The sequence below is a fragment of the Squalius cephalus genome (assembly GCF_949319135.1).
Source record: "Squalius cephalus genome assembly, chromosome: 5".
NCBI classification, from domain to species: Eukaryota; Metazoa; Chordata; class Actinopteri; order Cypriniformes; family Leuciscidae; genus Squalius; species Squalius cephalus.
The window spans coordinates 11,345,122-11,363,111 of NC_137126.1; the positions used below are offsets into that span (position 1 = coordinate 11,345,122).

At 36.2% G+C, this 17,990-nt stretch overlaps 2 protein-coding genes across 8 annotated transcripts in view; one reads left to right on the forward strand and one right to left on the reverse strand.

The window, feature by feature from the left end:
- ntrk2b (neurotrophic tyrosine kinase, receptor, type 2b) overlaps positions 1-12,717 on the reverse strand; it is a 34,606-nt gene extending 21,889 nt beyond the window's left edge. For both annotated transcript variants that reach the window (XM_079873230.1, XM_079873229.1), the window contains exons 1-9: positions 12,077-12,717; positions 9,917-9,991; positions 9,765-9,836; positions 9,578-9,646; positions 9,323-9,468; positions 9,065-9,216; positions 4,404-4,536; positions 162-476; positions 49-66 (exon numbers count right to left, since the gene is read on the reverse strand). In XM_079873230.1, coding sequence (XP_079729356.1) covers positions 49-66; positions 162-476; positions 4,404-4,536; positions 9,065-9,216; positions 9,323-9,468; positions 9,578-9,646; positions 9,765-9,836; positions 9,917-9,991; positions 12,077-12,291 — 1,195 coding nt within the window. In that variant the 5' untranslated portion in view covers positions 12,292-12,717. The remainder of the gene's footprint in view (positions 1-48; positions 67-161; positions 477-4,403; positions 4,537-9,064; positions 9,217-9,322; positions 9,469-9,577; positions 9,647-9,764; positions 9,837-9,916; positions 9,992-12,076) is intronic.
- Positions 12,718-13,978: 1,261 nt separating this feature from the next.
- The window catches only part of hnrpkl (heterogeneous nuclear ribonucleoprotein K, like), a 29,990-nt gene continuing 25,978 nt past the window's right edge, over positions 13,979-17,990 (forward strand). For all 6 annotated transcript variants that reach the window (XR_013821427.1, XR_013821428.1, XM_079873231.1 and 3 more), the window contains exons 1-2: positions 13,979-14,073; positions 16,358-16,468. Coding sequence is in view for 4 of the 6 variants with exons in the window: in XM_079873231.1 (XP_079729357.1) it covers positions 16,408-16,468 (61 nt within the window). In the remaining 2 variants the exon portion in view is untranslated. The remainder of the gene's footprint in view (positions 14,074-16,357; positions 16,469-17,990) is intronic.

The window sequence follows — 17,990 nt, forward strand, 5'->3', positions numbered from 1 at the left end:
ACTTGTTTTAAAAATTTTGCTTGCTATAATTCACCAAAATTATCTTACCGTAATAGAACTCTCCCTCTGTGGAAACAAAAATATGACTGCAGTTTGCTTGTACACTATAATAAGCTGTATTATTTTATAACATAATAATAAATCACATTATAGAGCCATACCTGTCCCCGAGTGGTCCACATCAGGTATGTGCATGAAGTGTGCCGACACGTTTCCGCTGTCCTCTCCGAACTCATTGCTGGCCACCAGCGTGTAAATGCCGTTATGAATGTGAGTGGGAATGACCAGCTGCAGACAGCCGTGGTACTCCGTATCTGTGATTTCATGGATTTCGGTCCTAATGTACTGCTGCTCCTCCAGCAGCTTTCCCTCGTGGTACCAGTGCAGATCAGGCTTTGGGTTGCCCGTCACAGTGAAAGGGATGCACCAGTCCTGGTTCCTCACAGGCTGGTATAGCTGCACTATAGTAGGGGGAACTGACCCAGAAGAAAGAAGAAGGAGCAGAGGAACGAAAAAGAAGGAAAGAGGGGAGGAGAGGAAGTGTAATCACAGGATGTTCCACAGGAGTAAACAAGAGGAACGTGGAAAAATTTGATGTAGTTTGACGACAGGAAAGTGTCTGACAGCACATGGAATGGAGGGGCAGTAAAGAAGGATTCTAGGGTGAGAAATACAAGAGAATGATAAGAAATGAAGAGGCTTACTGTAATATTACAAAACAACATGAAGAAACATGCAATGCATAACCAAAAGCAAAATGGATAAAAGGATGTCGTCAAAGACTAAAAGCTGGTTTGTCACTGATAAGTTAAAAGAAAAATTAGATGTTATGTTAGCAGCAGAATTTCCAAGCTGCTCATCAAGATGCAATGAGCCATGTTTGATGTCAATTAATTGAAAAGTATTTTTTTCTTGCATTTGTTCTGGGCATTTGCAATGTGCCATGTTTGAATTGCAAGCATGAATTGTATGGCTTCAGGACATTTGAAATATGTTTTAAAGCTTGCCAGCCCCAGTTTACTGTACAAATAAACTACCGTTCAAACGTTAGATATTTAAAAAATATATAATTAATTTTTGACGTTATTCCAGTCTTCAGAGTCACATGATCCTTAATAAATCTTTCTAATATTCTGATTTGTTGTTCAAATCATGATAAAAATGTTTTCAAGATTATTTGATTCTTTCATGCAAGTTCAAAAGAACAGCATTTATTAGATTTTTTTCTCTAGAATCTTACTGGCACTTTTTTAAATGCACACCTTGCTGAATACTGGCCTCAATCTTTTGAATGGTAGTTTATTTTGTTTTATGGAAAAGACCAGCTTGGACCTTGTGCTAAACATCTGTTTTTGTGTTAAAGGAATTGGAAGCGTTTGGAATGATATGAAGGTATGATATTTGAAAATTATTATGTAAATAATCTTCATTGAATCTGACTGAAATCTTAATTTTTCCTTTATGTTTCAACTATTCCTTTAACTATGAAAGTAGCAATAATAACCACATAAAATAAAATGGGTAAATTCTACCAGAAGGCTTAAAGCTTACTATTGAGTGGGAAAGCGTTGAAAAGTTTTTCAAGCAGTATTATGCAACAATGTGAGTTTTGTCAGGCCCAGTAGACTAATGTGATAGCTTGAGGGGAAACTTCCTGAATCTTAAGCATTTGGCACATTTTCAAATGTATCTTGAGCTCTTAAAAACCGCCCAATAGTTTTATTCTCTTAAAGGAAGCCATCTAATCTCCACACACATGCATGTCAAATGACCCAGAACCTCAAATTCAGTTTGAAATCCTATTATTTTGTCAAAATGTCAAAATATAACTGGAAGACATCAAACATACAAATCATAGAAAAATATTAATTACTTACAATGTTTGTGAGTGTGACTGCTCAATGACATGAATTTTATTTCACAAATTCTGAGAAGCAAATTGCACCTTTAATAAACAGCCACATTCCACCACTGAAATAATAATGGAAAATGGTAAAACGATTAGAGGTTGAGTGATTTTTACTTACAGCCCCAATTGAAAGTTTGGACACACTTGACTTGAATTTATGTTCCTTGCACTTTTGATCTAATGGTTTATGTTTGACTGCTTAAAAATTTGTTTCGTAGACAAAAATCAATTGTGCCTACATTCAGTATCAATTGCCCTTCAAAATTATATAGTTAGTTTTTTTTTTGTTTTTTTTTAAATAGATGTATTGGAGCAGATTGTGAAAGAAAGACAGTCAACAAGTGTCTAGCAAACATGTGAACTCCTTCAATACTGTTTAAAATTAGGATGCGCCTCATGATTTTGCTTGAGGGAAACCCAGAGTGTGCAGAGCTATAAATGTTGACCATGTAAAGGGCAAAAGGTGGCGACTTTTAAGCTAGAATATAAGATACTTTAGATTTAACATTTTTCACAACATAATTCCATCTCTTCCATCTCTTTTATTTCATAGTTTTGACGACTTTACTTTTATTTTAAAATTTGGAACATAGTCTGATGGAAACATAAAATTGATAAGCGCAGTAAGCGATTTATGAGAAATACTGTTGACATTTGAAATCAACCCAAACAAACACACCCCTCCCTTCATTGCTCCGCCCTCAAAATGCACGAACACACAATGCAAGAGTGGATGTATCTTTATCATAGCTTTATCGAACCAAAATAATGAAAAATAAAGCGAAGATGACAAAGGAACAAGGAAGAACAAAAAATAAACATTCAGTAATACACAAGAGTATACAAGCAAGAGTTTGATGTTAGTTGCCAGCAGAATACCAGCTCCAAACAAACAATGACTCAAAACTGTCCTGTTACTATAGCTAACATTACAATAACAGCATATCTTGGTTCTGTGAAACATAGCAAAACCAATGATACATTTTCAGGCCTTCCCGCTTAGATCTCTCTAGCGCTGGAAATTTTTTCCAATATTAACGCGGGTCCTAAAGCTCTTGCCTAATCATAAACCTTCTTTTTCCAGTGATATTCCACTGACCTTTTCGTAATGTCTCTCAGCCATCTCTCTTTCTACAGTCTTAAAATTTCCCTCTTGCTCACTCTCTCTCCTCCCTCATCATGAGTGTAAACGCCCCCTACCACTGATTGGCTCCAAGTGTGTTGTGGTGCTCTGTCCGATCCACTTTCAACAGCATTTCTCAGAAATCACTTACTGCACGCTTAACATTTAACACTAGTATTGTTTATTGAAGTATTGAGTTCTATATTCTCATGATGATATTGTTAAATACAAACCAGATTCGTTCAATTTAGAAACCTGACAATAGGAGTATCCCATACATGGAAACATAACCACATGTTCTAGTCTTCTAATTCATGTTCATTAGCAGTGTTGGGAAAGGTTACTAGGTTACTTACTCTTTAAAAAAATGATCTAATTATGTTAAATTGTTACTTTTTTATGGAAATTAAGAAAACTGGCTGACTTTTAAGTTCTTCTGTATTAGTCCTACAGGATTGCACAATATAGGTACCTCTTTGGTCTTTTATTAGTTTATAAACTGTGATACATGAAATAAAATTCATCCTCTATGTAAGTGGTTTTCAGCTGTTTCGCCTTGAATAGTTTTCATTCATGGTGTAAAAGGATGAGGATGCAACGCAACCTGTCCATGTTGGCATCTGCCAAATTTGGATTGCTTCTAACCAAGTGAGAGATGGATTTGCACTAAAATACAATTCTACTGATTCATATGCCATTGCTAGTTATTTTTTAAGTGAAGAAATTAAGATCTGCACCAAGATCTAATAGTGATGTCCAATTCATGACATCACCCCTCAATGAATCGTTTGAACTGGTTCACAGTTTGCAATGAATGATTAATTTATGTAATTGACTGATCCAATTGCATAAGTCTAACAAGTTAACAAATCAACTAGTCTTGTGCAACAAAAAATAAGCCAAGAACTGGGAGTAATATGATCCTCAGAGCAGTGTACTGACTCCGAATGATTCATAATAATGTCGGACTGAACTCTAACCTGTTTTAGCTCTGTTCTATCTGAGTGACTAGGAGGACATTAAACCCCTCTCTCTTTAAATTGGTATTCTGAGCATGAGGAAGGAGCACATTCAAATGAAAAAAAAAAAAATGTAATAAGTAGTAATAGTGGTAGTAGTAGTCCTTTAAAATTTAAATGGAGTGTTTATAGTTTTATATAATTTTGGAATAATATTTATATTTTTATATAATTATGGAGTAATAATTAATTAAAGTTTCTTTAAATCAAGTACAGAATTTGTGTGCTTGGTCTATACCACTCGTCACCACTATTTGAGCTCTAGGCCTTCTGTTAGAGGGGAACTGGAATGAAACTTAACTTGGGGCTCACTCAAATTAACAAAACAATGCAAAGCAAATCTAGTTCTTACAAAGAATATTGAGAATGACTGAAGCCTCATTCTGGCCCACAATGTTCTCGGCACTACAGGTGAGCTCTCTGCCGTTGTCATCAGGTGAAAGTCCAATTAGAGTCAGCACAGACTGAAGCTCGATTTTGCTGATCTGTGAGAAAGAAACCGCATCAACTTGAATATGTTTATACATCAATCTAATATTGGCTGTTGTTATGCTTCATAGAATTAGGTAGACTCCATTTGAAACTTACACTTTTAAATTTACTGAAGAAAATCTAAACTTGACCATGTAAAACTCATTACCATGATGCTAGGGTGTTATGAGTGAGTGCCAGGGTGTTGTTATGTGGTTTCTAGGGGATTCAGGGTCATTTATAAGTGGTTTCTTACTGACCAAAGTCAAGCAAGACCACCCAAACAACTTTCTGAAATTCTGGTACACTGAGAAAAATTATACTTCCGACCAATTTTGGACCAACCAGAAATATTCTTTCCTTTGTTACAGCCAAATTTACAACCCCATTTCCAGAAAAGGTAGGACATTTTGTAATAAAATCAAGAATTTGTGGTTTGTTAATTCTCTTGAACCTTTGTTTAACTGACAAAAAAAGACAAGATTTCCAATGTTTTTACTGACTGACTTAAGTGTATTTTGGAAATAAAAAACAATAGATTTTGACCATGATTTTGATGGCTGCAACACACTCCAAAAAAGTTAGGACAGAGGCATGTTTACCATTGTGTCACATCACCTTTACTTTTAATTACACTTTTTAATAGTTTGGGAATTGAGGATACTAAGTGTTGCATTTTTGCAAGTGGAATTTTTGCCCAATCTCACCTGATACAAGACCGCTGCTCAACAGTCTGTGGTCGTTTTTGTCCGATTCTCCTTTTCATGATTGGCCATACATTTTTAATAAGAGACAGATCTGGACTGCAGGCAGGCAGTCAAGCACATCCCTTCTACGTTGTAGAGTGTCTAAGAAACCACTCTGTTGTAGCACGTGCAGAATGAGGCCTGGTATTGAAAGATGTCATCTTGATGGCAGTATAAGTCTCTGTACAATCCCAATATATGCCTTCACCTCAATGGTACCTTCACACATATGCAAGTCACCCATACTGTTTGCACTGATGAACCCCCATACCATGGCAGATGTTTGCTTTTGCACCGAATTCTTTGCAATCTTGCATTGAGAAATGTGATTTTTAAATTGTTTGAAAATTCTCTCATGAAATTTGGCAACGCCATGACCAGTCTTTGCTTATAAAGATGTTCCTTTTACCCTCAATCCAAAAATCATCACCTATTACCAATTCACATACTTATTGTGGACTGTTTCAAAACAGTTTTGCTTGGGTATTCTATAGCCTTTTCACTTTTGTTTTGCCTCTGTCCCAACTTTTTTGGAGTGTGTTGCATCCATCAAAATCAAAATACAATTAGTTTGGTCAGTTTTGGAATTCTTTTCTTTGTACTTTTGTTAGTTAAATAAAGGTAAAAGAGAATTAACAAATCACAGATTCTTAATTTGACTGAATTTTATAAAATGTCCCAATTTCTCTGGAAATGGGACTGTATTTTATTTTTTTTCTCAAATTTTATTTAAAATGTTATTTAATATAAATCAAAAGTACTTGCCCCAAGACAAAAACATTCAAAGAACAAATTTTATTTATTATAAAGACCATACTTACGTAATTAATATATTTTCTTTAGATATAAGCCAAATGTTACTTAATAGGTCAACATAACAATATAACATAATTTCACTATAAATAAAAGCTAAATTAGCACAGCATAATATGAAAGTCGAATTTACACTTAAGATACAACTTAAATGTTTATTGTAATATCGTTTTAAAATATGCATTATATTTTCCTTTATGTACTAACAATTTAATTAAATTAATAAACCTCACAGACATTACTGCAGTCAGTAAAGCAAGCCAGTATGTTTTCTGCACATCTGGTACCAAGTGAAAACACTATTTAAATTTTTCTCCTCTATGAGTCTATGAGATTTCTCATAAGTCTATGAGATGTTTTCAGTCATTTTATCACTAGGCAAATATACCAATCTTTTTGCTTACAAAATCATTCATATCTGTAGCACAAACTGTGCTGGGTGAGTTACATGTCATACTCAGGGTTAGGATTAATGCTGTTTGTTATGCTCGCCATAGTCTTCTTTAACTATGCAGTGACACCAAACATCCCAGGTGAACAAAGCACCATTAACTGGAGCTAAATAATCCATGTTCTTATTCTACATCTCAGCATTTAATCTGTTTTACAGGCTGCTATACCATGGGTGAAGGCTCCTTTAATGTAAGTATAGTGAGCATTTTAAATATTAATGGAAACATAATGCTTTCACGGGCTAGAGTCAAGCATCTGTGGTTTCAGCGCTGTGATCAGTCATGATTTTTGAAAGCCCATTATAGGATGCTACAGAGATTAAATGTTTAAACGTATTTAATGTGTAAAACTGGTGCAAGGAGTAGAGAGGTTAAAACTGATGTGAGGATGGGAGATCCGTATAGGCCTACGACAAGGGCTATCATAAAACTTCAGCTTAGCGTGTTAAACACTGTATTCTACGGAGCCCCCAGAGGGACATGGTGATGGAAAAAATACGAGATGGGAGAAAAAATAGAATCCAATGCTTTTGTGTTCCCACGAGAAACTTTGCGTTTGTTCACAAAACCTTTGCGCTCCCCCAAGAAATTTTGCATTTGCGTGCAAAACTTTTGTGTTCTTTGTGAGTGAATGCAAAGTTTCTCGGGGGAATGTAAACATTTGCGAGAGAACGCAAAAGCATTGACAAATAATATTTCCTCCCATCTCATATTTTTTCCCCTATAGGGGCTTTGTAGACTTCCACCAAGTTTATCATCATGATCTAAGGTTACTTATGATTTTGTGGAAGATCTCATGATGCTATGCATCTTCAAAGAATAGTCAGTTTACAATCAAATCTTCTGAAGAGACATGATCAGTTTATATGATAAATGGATTAGGCTTTCATTCACATATTATAAACATTAATCAACACGCATGCAATAGAGCACATTAAACATGGCGTCCGAGAACCAACAAGGTTATTCTCGCTGGTCAAGAAAGAATGATTGAACTTCTCTTTACCATATTCGATGTGTTTACCTATATGTATGTGTGTGTTAATAAAAAAATGTATATGAATAAAAGCCTAAATTACATTACATTACAAATGTTCATCATATGAAGCGATCATGTCTCTTCAGAAGACTTGGATTAAACCACTCAAATCATATGGATTGCTTTTACTCTTACCTTATCTGTTTATGAACTGTTTGAAGTGTCAAATAGATTTGATGGAATGAACTTTCAATGGAGGGACAGAAATATGTAAAGTTTTATTAAAATTATCTTAATTTGTGTTTTTCAAAAATAAATCAAAGTCTTAAGGGTTTGGTAACTGACAATATAATTTTCATTTTTGGGTTAACTATCATTTAAAGGGGTCATGACATAGATTTTTTAAATTATTTTACTATGTTCCTTGAGGTTCACTTATAATGTTAATACATTTTTTTTGCACACACAATATGTATATATATATATATATATATATATATATATATATATATATATATGCATGCATGCAGAAGGTCAGAATGAAATAATATATACACTGATAAAAATTATAAACGCAACACTTTTGTTTTTGCCCCCATTTTTCATGAGCTGAACTCAAAGATCTAAGACTTTTTCAATGTACACAAAAGGCCTATTTTTCTCAAATATTGTTCACAAATCTGTCTAAATCTGTGTTAGTGAGCACTTCTCCTTTGCCGAGATAATCCATCCACCTCACAGGTGTGGCATATCAAGATGCTGATTACACAGCATGATTATTGCACAGGTGTGCCTTAGGCTGGCCACAATAAAAGGCCACTCTTATTGGGGGCAAAAAATGGGGGCAAAAACTAAAGTGTTTATAATTTTGTTCAGTATATATATATATATAATTTCATTCTGACCCTCTGTCTGAAATAATCAGTTTAAAACTTGTCAGTAAATTGACACTGTTATGATTGGCTAACGCATAGGAAACAGTATCAACGCCCACTTGCTATTGCACATGCTTTGAAAACATTATCCATATACAACCATCATTTACCGACAAAGCATTATGAAATCATTTTGTGTTTTTCAAAATTAAAGTTGAGTTTGTGATGCAGCTGCTGTCAGATCCAATATAGTTGGCTGCTTCATCTTTCAACAAAAGTTTCTTTGCGAACTCTCCATGTGCCTCATTTACAAAACAAAATGCTTCATACAAACAAATAATCCTTCGACGCAAATCAGGACACCATTAAAATTAACCATCACTTGTTTCCAGTGCTGGGATCCTCCAAATTTATTTCTCATGTCATGACCCCTTTAACATCATGGCTATAATTACATCCGTCAACAAAAATTGGAATGTGAAGTAAAGCGCATTGCATTGTGGGATACAATATTGCACACAGTGTTTGAATACACATTTAGTAGGTTGACCACGTATTCTAAACCTATAGACAATTTGCATGCTGCCAACAATATGCATACTGCAGAAACAGTAAGAGCACTATGTTAGTATGCTACTCCAACTAGCTTTATACTTAAAGGGCAAACAGGGTGTTACCTCATGGCTGGTTGAGAGAGGAGGGTGATCACTAGAATTTAAGCTCCAGGATAGCTCGGGGGTCGGGGATCCAGACACATTGCACATTACAGTAGCATCACTTCCTGCCATTAGACTGACGACACCAGGGATGACCTCGACATGTGGATACTCTGAAATAAGGACAGAAATTTCACGTTTTTAAGAACTATGCTTTAATACTTCTTACCACAAACTGTGCAAATTAGATGTGCATTAAGTGTGTTTGAGTTCCATTACTACATGACGGTAGAGTGAGTCTAGAGAGGGCTTTTGCCCCTCCTCCTTCCAGTAGACACTGCAGACCCTCTCTCTCACTATCATCCAACCAGACTTGGATCCAGATGTTCTCACATGCACATTGCAAAGGGTTCCCAGAGAGCAACCTATAGCAAACCCAAACAGATTCAGGAACCGAAGGCTGCTTTGTATGCTGCACAAACAGCCCCACTGTACATAGTTTTGTAAATGTTATTATTGAAAAGAAGATCTTACAAAGTCGTCAAGTTTGAATTACGAATTGCCATCCAAGAGAGTGTTGATAAGTTATTGTCTCTGAGATTCCTACAAATAGAAGAAGAAAAAAAAAGACTCAATTACTTGAAAGTAAAGATTTCTTTGAAAACATCACAGATTTGTTAAATAATTACATTTCAATTAAGTTTTTCAAAAATAGACTCACAGATATTGAAGTTTAGAATTGTTGAAGAAGGCCAACGTAGATACATATGTCAGGTGAGTGTTGGTCACTGTTCTGTGGGAGACAGTAAATGCTCACATAAGTTCTGCTCTTCTATAAAGTGTCAATATTTTCTTAAAATATCAAATACTCACAAATTCCTGAGATTCGAGTAGAACTTCATATGGTCCTCGTTAATTGTAAATAGCCTTTTTTGATTTGAGATATAGCTGTGGAAAGCAAAAGGAATGATTACTACCCTTACAAAAGTGCTGTGGTACATTGATGAATATACCACAATAGTATCATGATTTATTGAAGATGATTCTCATCTTCGTATATCATGATATTTAAATATCATGGCAATGGCATATGTTTAAAAAACATAGTTGTACCATAGTACTGTGATTCATACACTATTGTTCAAAAGTTTGTTTTTGTGTTGTTATGATTTTTAATGTTGTCCAAGAGGTCTCTTATGCTAGCCAGGGCTGCATTTATTTTATTAAAAATACAGTAAAAATAGTAATATTGTGAAATAGTTTTACAATTTAAAATAACTCTTTTCTATTTTAACATTTTTCCTTGTAAATTATTCCGGAGATGGCAAAGCTGAATTTTCAGCATCAGAAATATATATATATATTTTTTTTTTATCATAATCAGTGCTGAAAACAGTTGTGCTGATTATTACTTGAGTGAACAAGTAAATACAAAAAACAGTAAACAAAAATCTGAATTCTTTGATGAATAGAAAGTTCAGTGAAATAAAGTAACAATGCCTTTATTGTCAATTTCAAGCATCGTTGCTGAATAAAAATAAATCTTACTAAATCTAAACCTTTGGACGCTATTGTACTTCAAAGAACTACTATGCTATTACCATGGTACCTTATAAAAAAAATATTTTTATAGCATTTTTGTTACTTTTTTATTAGTAAGTTTCAGTATTAGAATACATGAACTATAGGTAACTATATAATTAATAAAGCCAATTGTTTTCAGTGAATATTGACCTTACAAAAAAGTACAGCATGGTATTTACATTGCAGTCTATTTTCAAGAAAATAATGATACTTTTTTTGCTAGCGTAATACGTTTCAGTAATATTATATGAGAACATAATTTAACAAGGTAGCTACGCGTCTAACAAATAAACTGAAGTCAACTGTTTTCAAGGCGCACTGGCATGCAAAAACAGTGATTATAAAATTAGAGCAAAATTGAAAATATCAACAGGCAGTTCTCTTTTTTTTCAGAGACAGCTTAAATAGACGCACGGTAATTTGACATCAACCGTCACCATATGAACAAGTTAATAAAGGTGCGCGTGAAAAAGCTATGATTTCACTACAGCGCGCGCACATGCCTGGAGTGGGTCCAGTGAGCCGTTGTCGTGGAAACGGAGTGACATATTTGCGTAGGCGCCGATGCCTATTGCTCTGCGGACACGTTAGACTACTCCCCAACTAGCCTATACACAACAATTCATGGAATAATGTACGCGTAAAACTGAATTTTATTCGGAAATAACAGCAGTTTATAAGCGTTTCCCTCACGGCAGGCCTAAAGGACATTTTTCTCCAAGACCAAGACATTTGACGGTCTCTCAAGCCAGTCAGTGCTGCCTAATGCATATCAGATCATCACTGATTTAAATCTCTGTGAAGCGGACGCTCTATCTTCACCGATATGCATCTAATAGAGTTATGTCGTTATGTGGCCGATTTATAAATTTGAGTGTAAGCCGATTGTGTTTTCCAATTTTTTTTTCTTTTCTGCTATGGTAGAGAAAGTCAGTTGAGGTGAGTCAGCAGCCCCACTAAATTATTCTCTGAGTGACCATCTTTATATATATATATATATATATATATATATATATATATATATATATATATATATATAAATATAAACCTTTGGATATGCTATCATGTCAACTTATCGATTGTATACCGTGTACCCGACACCTTCCCTTCAACCGCTCTCATCCTCTCTCACACACGACATGATGTCTGTTGCATGTCACCCTATGGTCTTGTTTGATGTCAAGAGCTCGTACGCACGCCCTGAATTATCGTAGCAAACTCCACACATGCTCATAGCCGTGGCTGAAATGGTCAGGCTGTGGATGTCATGGAATAGCACTGCACTAAACTTATTTTGTCCCTCGACGAATTGAGGAATCTACCCACACACCTCACGCGCACACGCTCACAAACACACGCGCATGTTTTTTTTTTTTTTTTCCTTCACGCATCCGTGAAGCTGGAGGAGCAGGTCTCCCGGTTTATTTCTCACTAAAACAATGCACTTACATATCCGTAATGTTTTCCATATCAGACTCTGGCACCAAGACAGGGAAATCCTCGATCCCTGGTTCTTGATCGATACACGAGATCCTCGAGGCATTGCAAAAGCACGACACAGGACAAGCCGAGCTGAGCCTCAGCAGCCCGAATAAAACCCCACACAACCCCCAGCGAGCCATTCCATGAACCCCTGTGGTCATAGCAGGTCTAGCGCGATGCATTCACTGTTGTGTAATGTCTTGTAGTATTTTCAGCAATTCCGAGATGAGACGCCGCTGCTGTGGGATGCGCAAAGACGTTGTGCGCGACGCGAGACTGTCATGAGTGGCCTTTTCTGGTCTCCGCAGAAAGGTGATAACGCAACGGGGAAATGTTCGCGTGCCAATATGTTGCGCTATCCGGGTTTTGCTTCTTCCAGACGCGGTGGTAAAACGTGTGGCCGCAGGCTGTGTGTGTCTACGGGCTGCGGTGGTGACGCTGACGTCTCACATCCAGCGCTGAGGAAGAAAACAAGCGAGACAGTGTGCGTGTGCGCGCGCGTGTGAAGAGGCAGCAGCGCGTACCTGCAAGCGCCTATTGATTACCGACCGCATCTCCCTCAGCCATCGCTGTAATTACATGTGGAGGGGGACGTTAAGATGCTCTCAGCGATGTCATATCGGCAATAATTGATCACCTATGTTGTCAAGGGGCTATCTTTGGGAGATGCATATTGACAGGGACGAGGAGATTGGTATAGGCTGTCAAATATGTTGTTTTTTTTAAATATATATATATATATATATATATATATATATATATATCGAGTAATTTGGGAAATTGCTTGATTGTTTTCATTTGTTCGTCTGTTTAACAGTTCAATATGAGCTGGCTGTGTTGCTTTTCCATCCTCTTTTCAGCAATCCTACCACAACTTCATGAATAGCCATTGGAGTGTGACGTGCTGTTTGACGCACAAGATGGGCTGCATCTAGAAAAATAATTACTAAACAAAAATGCCAGGATGTTTTTTTTTTTTTTTTTTTTTTTTTTTACTGATGTCAGTCTCGCATTCCAATCAAAGTGTAGTGTATGGCAAGGAGACGAAATAATATTAATAATAAATAATAAATTATATTACTTTGTTTGGGGTGTTTACCGAATTATCAGTTTATGTGAACTGAAGGGAACGGGCGCGAGCGCTATGATGAATTCGGAAAATGCGCGTTTGAATCTCACATTTGACGTCCGTGTTCATCTTGTGAGAGAAGTTAGAGTCCATCTGCACTAGATTCCACGCGTTATATGAACATTTGAGTTAATTTCAGCATGTGTACTCACCGAGGGCCCAAGCCAAAAGATGAAGTGAAAGGTGACGGACTGTTATATTTTTTACCAGGAGAGGGCGACAAATGCATTAGGCAACACTTTTTTTTTTTATCACGGTCAATGTGAGCTGCAATCACTATTTGATTTTTCCCCAAAACACAATGATTACATTCCGGCCATTAAAGCCACCCTTTTTCGTCTTAAAAAGAGGCACCTGTACAATATAAGATATGTCCTGTATTCTTATCGGTCTATATCAGTTTTACTGGGTTTTGTAGTCTATTATTTTTTGCAATACAGTGTTAACCAAGCCAGTCCAATGCGAAAGACATGAGAGGGTGCACCTTGATCGACAGTAAATTTGTGAGTATATAAAACAAATTATAATATTATATTTATATGATACCAAGCTGTTAAACGCCAAAGAAAACGACAGCGTTTCTCAGTTGCTATGACGATATCCTATAATGAAAGCGAATGCTAAGGGGCGGGGCTCACAAGGCTGACAGACTCGTTACCCAATTAGATTGTTAGCCTTTATATTGACAGTCTTTTTAACCAATACAGCTGCGCGTTTGAGTTCTGGCATAGCCAATCACGAAGCTAAAAAAATGCACGTAAACCTACAATGAAATCAAGGTAGAAGGCGCAGAAATTTCGGGCGAAAATTGGTGTGACGGAAGGGCTGCCTGCAGGTTTGTTAAATATTTTGAACCATTTTACTACAAAGACACTTCCGTTGGAAATTGTGCTGTTATTTCCGGGAATAATAAATAACAGAAATGTCGAGCGTTAATTAGACCATTATATACGTCGCCGTGCTGTAAATTAACCTGCTAGCTTGCTAAGACGAGCCTTTCTCAAAATGGAGAGTTTCCTGCTGTTCAATCGCAACAGTCAACAGACAATAATTCCCCTCATACTATCCAACCAAAGCAGAGTCTTGCACGCAGAAACCAACTGTATATAAAAAGAGGAACGTTAAATGGTCTAACCAAATCCCGTGTTGTCAATTTCCAAGCCATTTTGTGCCCATAGATCGTTTGTGTAAAAATAGGACGTTTGTTTAAAATGTTCAGACAGATGTTCTTGTTAAAGTCCGCAAAATTGACATGTTTTTCACTTGTGAAGTTCAGTAAATGTAGCTGTGTTGTCAATTAATGAAGGCTTGTACTGTTATGGTTACTGTAACTGGAAGGCTAGCAGGCTAAATGCTAACGTTACTTGCGCACCATTTTGAAGCACTGGGCCTTGACACAGCCCTAAACTAGTCCTTATAACCAGTGTGAATGTTAGTTAACGTAAGGTCCCAAAATGCACGTTGCGTTTAAATGGTCTTGTATTTGATAAAATTAATTAAATTAGAAAGTTTTTCTAATTGCTTTCTTTCTTGCATACCTTGTTTGTATTTTGAATTTGCTTTTAAAATAACCGTATGTCTAACATATTTGTATATTATCTGACAAGAAAAATAACAGAAAAATTCTATGGTATATTACCATTTTTGTACGCATACACCGTGGTAATTCCATGGTATTCTATAAATTACCATGTAAATAACATTGTGCATGAAAAAGGTTATATTCAGTACTTTAGTAAGTATTAATATTGTACCATGGTACAGACACCGACTTGTTTGACTCGCTAAAATAACATATTTTGGAGTGAACAGGATAAAACCGTAGGACAGGACTTGATTTTACTAATCTGGAAGTGATTGGATTGTGAAAAGTTGTCTCTGTATCAGTGGTTTTCAACTGGTTAGTCGCTGGTTTATTCTGGGAAATAGTGTTATATGCAAATAATGAAACTAACCATGTTATCATGTGTAGTTAGGATGAAAGAATAAACAGGCTTATCTTTTGCCATGCAGGACTCAGGAGAAAACACTTCCTGTATTTTCTGTTGTTGTCAAAGTCCATTAGTCCAGACAGTCAAACACTCCAGTATTGTAGCATAAATTAATCGAATAATTTTTCTGTTCAGTCTAGATCATGTTAATAGTTTTGTATATTGTTGGGCCTATGTAGTTCTTCGTATAATCAATACATTTTAATTCTTGATTTTAAGGACTTTTACTTACATTTTGTACGATTCTGATACAGTGTTGGATCGCCACATAAATCAGAACCACTGACAGGTGGATGGAGGTGTCGAGAAATGACATCAGCTGAAAGTCATTTTATATATGGAACAAGCTATTACCAAGGAAAGTTTGTTCATTAGGGATGCACCGATATGAAAATTTTGGCCGATAATTAAATCAACGAAACGCATCCTATATGAGATTAATCAGATATTTATACAATATGAACATAATATTACAACTTGTATCTGCACAAAATAACTTGAACTAAGTTATGTGCTAGTCAGGATATGTAACTCCTGTTGTGGATGCACTCTTCCCATAAGAACGCAATGAAACGTGGCAACTAGGCTAAACCCAAAGAATTCACAACATTTTATTACAGTAGTATTATAATGTTATGTAATATGACAGCCCCAATCATAGTTATTAATGTTGTGCTTTGCTGTTTGAGCTGCATGCGCTGAAACTAAAGATGATCACCAGTAGCCTAAGCGTTTTACTACCGCGTTAACCAAACAAATGCATCCGATTTGAGAATGAAAATAAATAAATAAATATATATATATATATATATATATAATGTAATATAATATATACACATACATACACACACAAAATAGATAGGCTATATTACAATTGCACTTACAAACTTACAATTTCACAAAACAAAAGGCTATCAAAAACCAAAAAAAAAAAAAAAATTATAAGCAAACGCAAAAATGTTATCGATAACAATAACATTAAAATGAACACATCGGCCGATAACCATATGGTGGGCGATATATCGTGCATCCCGAGTATTCATTAAATAAAGATATTTTTTGATTTCATGTGGACTTAAAAAAGGTATTTTCTGCATTGTTTTTAACACTCAACACACTGTCTCTTAGAGTGACCCGTCGAGGACAGCCTATTCCATTTTGACTGCTGGCTGAAGACAATGGAGACAAAAATTGATCAGCAGGAAGAAGAGACCACTTTCAGTAACATTGACACTAACGGTAATGTATAGTCTCTGAATAGAGTGCAACAGTGGCCACCCACTTTTTCTGTGGCTTTGGTTTTTTGGAAGTATAGGGATATTTAAATCCCCATAGGGATTTTTTTTTTTCATGGCGACAAACGCAGGCAACTAAAGCATAAAGAATTCACAACATTTTGTAGTGTGCTTCATTATAATGTTATGTTTGGCAGATTGGCGCTACACATCTCGCACTTCATTGTATTTTCATCTACTTTATCAAGTGATTCCAGAGAGCCTGCACATTTTCTAAGCCATGACGAGAAAAAAAATCACACTGCTGGATTATTAATTATCAGTGTTTTTGTACCGCCCAAAATGCCGCAGTAACCAATCAGGAAAAAAAAAAAGAAATGTATTTTTTAAAGTCACGGTGATCATCGTTTTCATGATCGATTGTTGCTGTCGCATCCAAGTACTTGGGTGCTCTTGCACATCCCTATTAAAGAGTTAAAAGGCATGAACCAACCAACTAAAATCTGACAAAAAGGCTAAGGTACAACAAGATTGTGTTCTTAACTTTAATGGAGGAAAGAACTACAATCCCATGAAGTATTTTGAATGACAATCAAATTAAAAACGATGGCTTCAACAGCATGTCTGTCAGAGACAGAGACGTACCTTATACATAATTGACACTCAGGTCCTGTTTTTACCTGCGATTAAGATGCATTTTGGTCGGCGGCGATAGCCTTGTGGTTAGCGCGCCGACATAGCTCACCTGCGACCCGAGTTCGATTCCCATGTCCTTTGACGATCCCGTTCCCCTCTCTCTCTACCCAACGCTTTCCTGTCAAAATCTCTACTGTTCTATCTAATTAAGGCACAAAAAGGCGAAAAACATAACTTAAAAAAAAGAAGCGTTTTGGTTGATTGGATCACAAGTGGACGACGCTAAATACAGGGGTAAACAGGGTCTAAAAAGTTTTGAGCTTGTCGACTTTCTACCACTTCCAGAGGTAGATGAAAACGCTCATGTGATCGAATGCGTTCAAACAGCCACAAAAGACAGCCTACTCTCTTCCTACTGACTTAATGTGTGAACATTATGGGAAGTGTGCTAGCCAGACGGGATTTAAACTTTGTCGGCATTAAGACCCAAGTTTGGTTTGAAGATGAAAAACATACCAAGCACAATGTTCTTTCACCATTACATTACCATTTCTAACACGCACTCTCAGCGTTCGGCATGGCTATCAGATCAGAAACGAAAGCTTATAGAGCTCTCTCTGTTTTTCTGTCGTCTGACATACTGTATGTAAATTGCTCAAGCTTATTATGTCCGTAACATTGAAAATTTGAAAAAGCCCATACATTTATCTGCCCATTGACCGTCCCCTTGAAGAAATCAGGACAGAAGTGGTTGAAAGTGGACAAAAGATACGGATACGTTCTACTTGTGATTCAAACGTCCACAACGCATCTTAATACCAAGTGTAAACAGGCCCTCATAGTAAGCATAGATTCAGGAACTTCACAGGTGATTTTTTTTTTCAAATGTA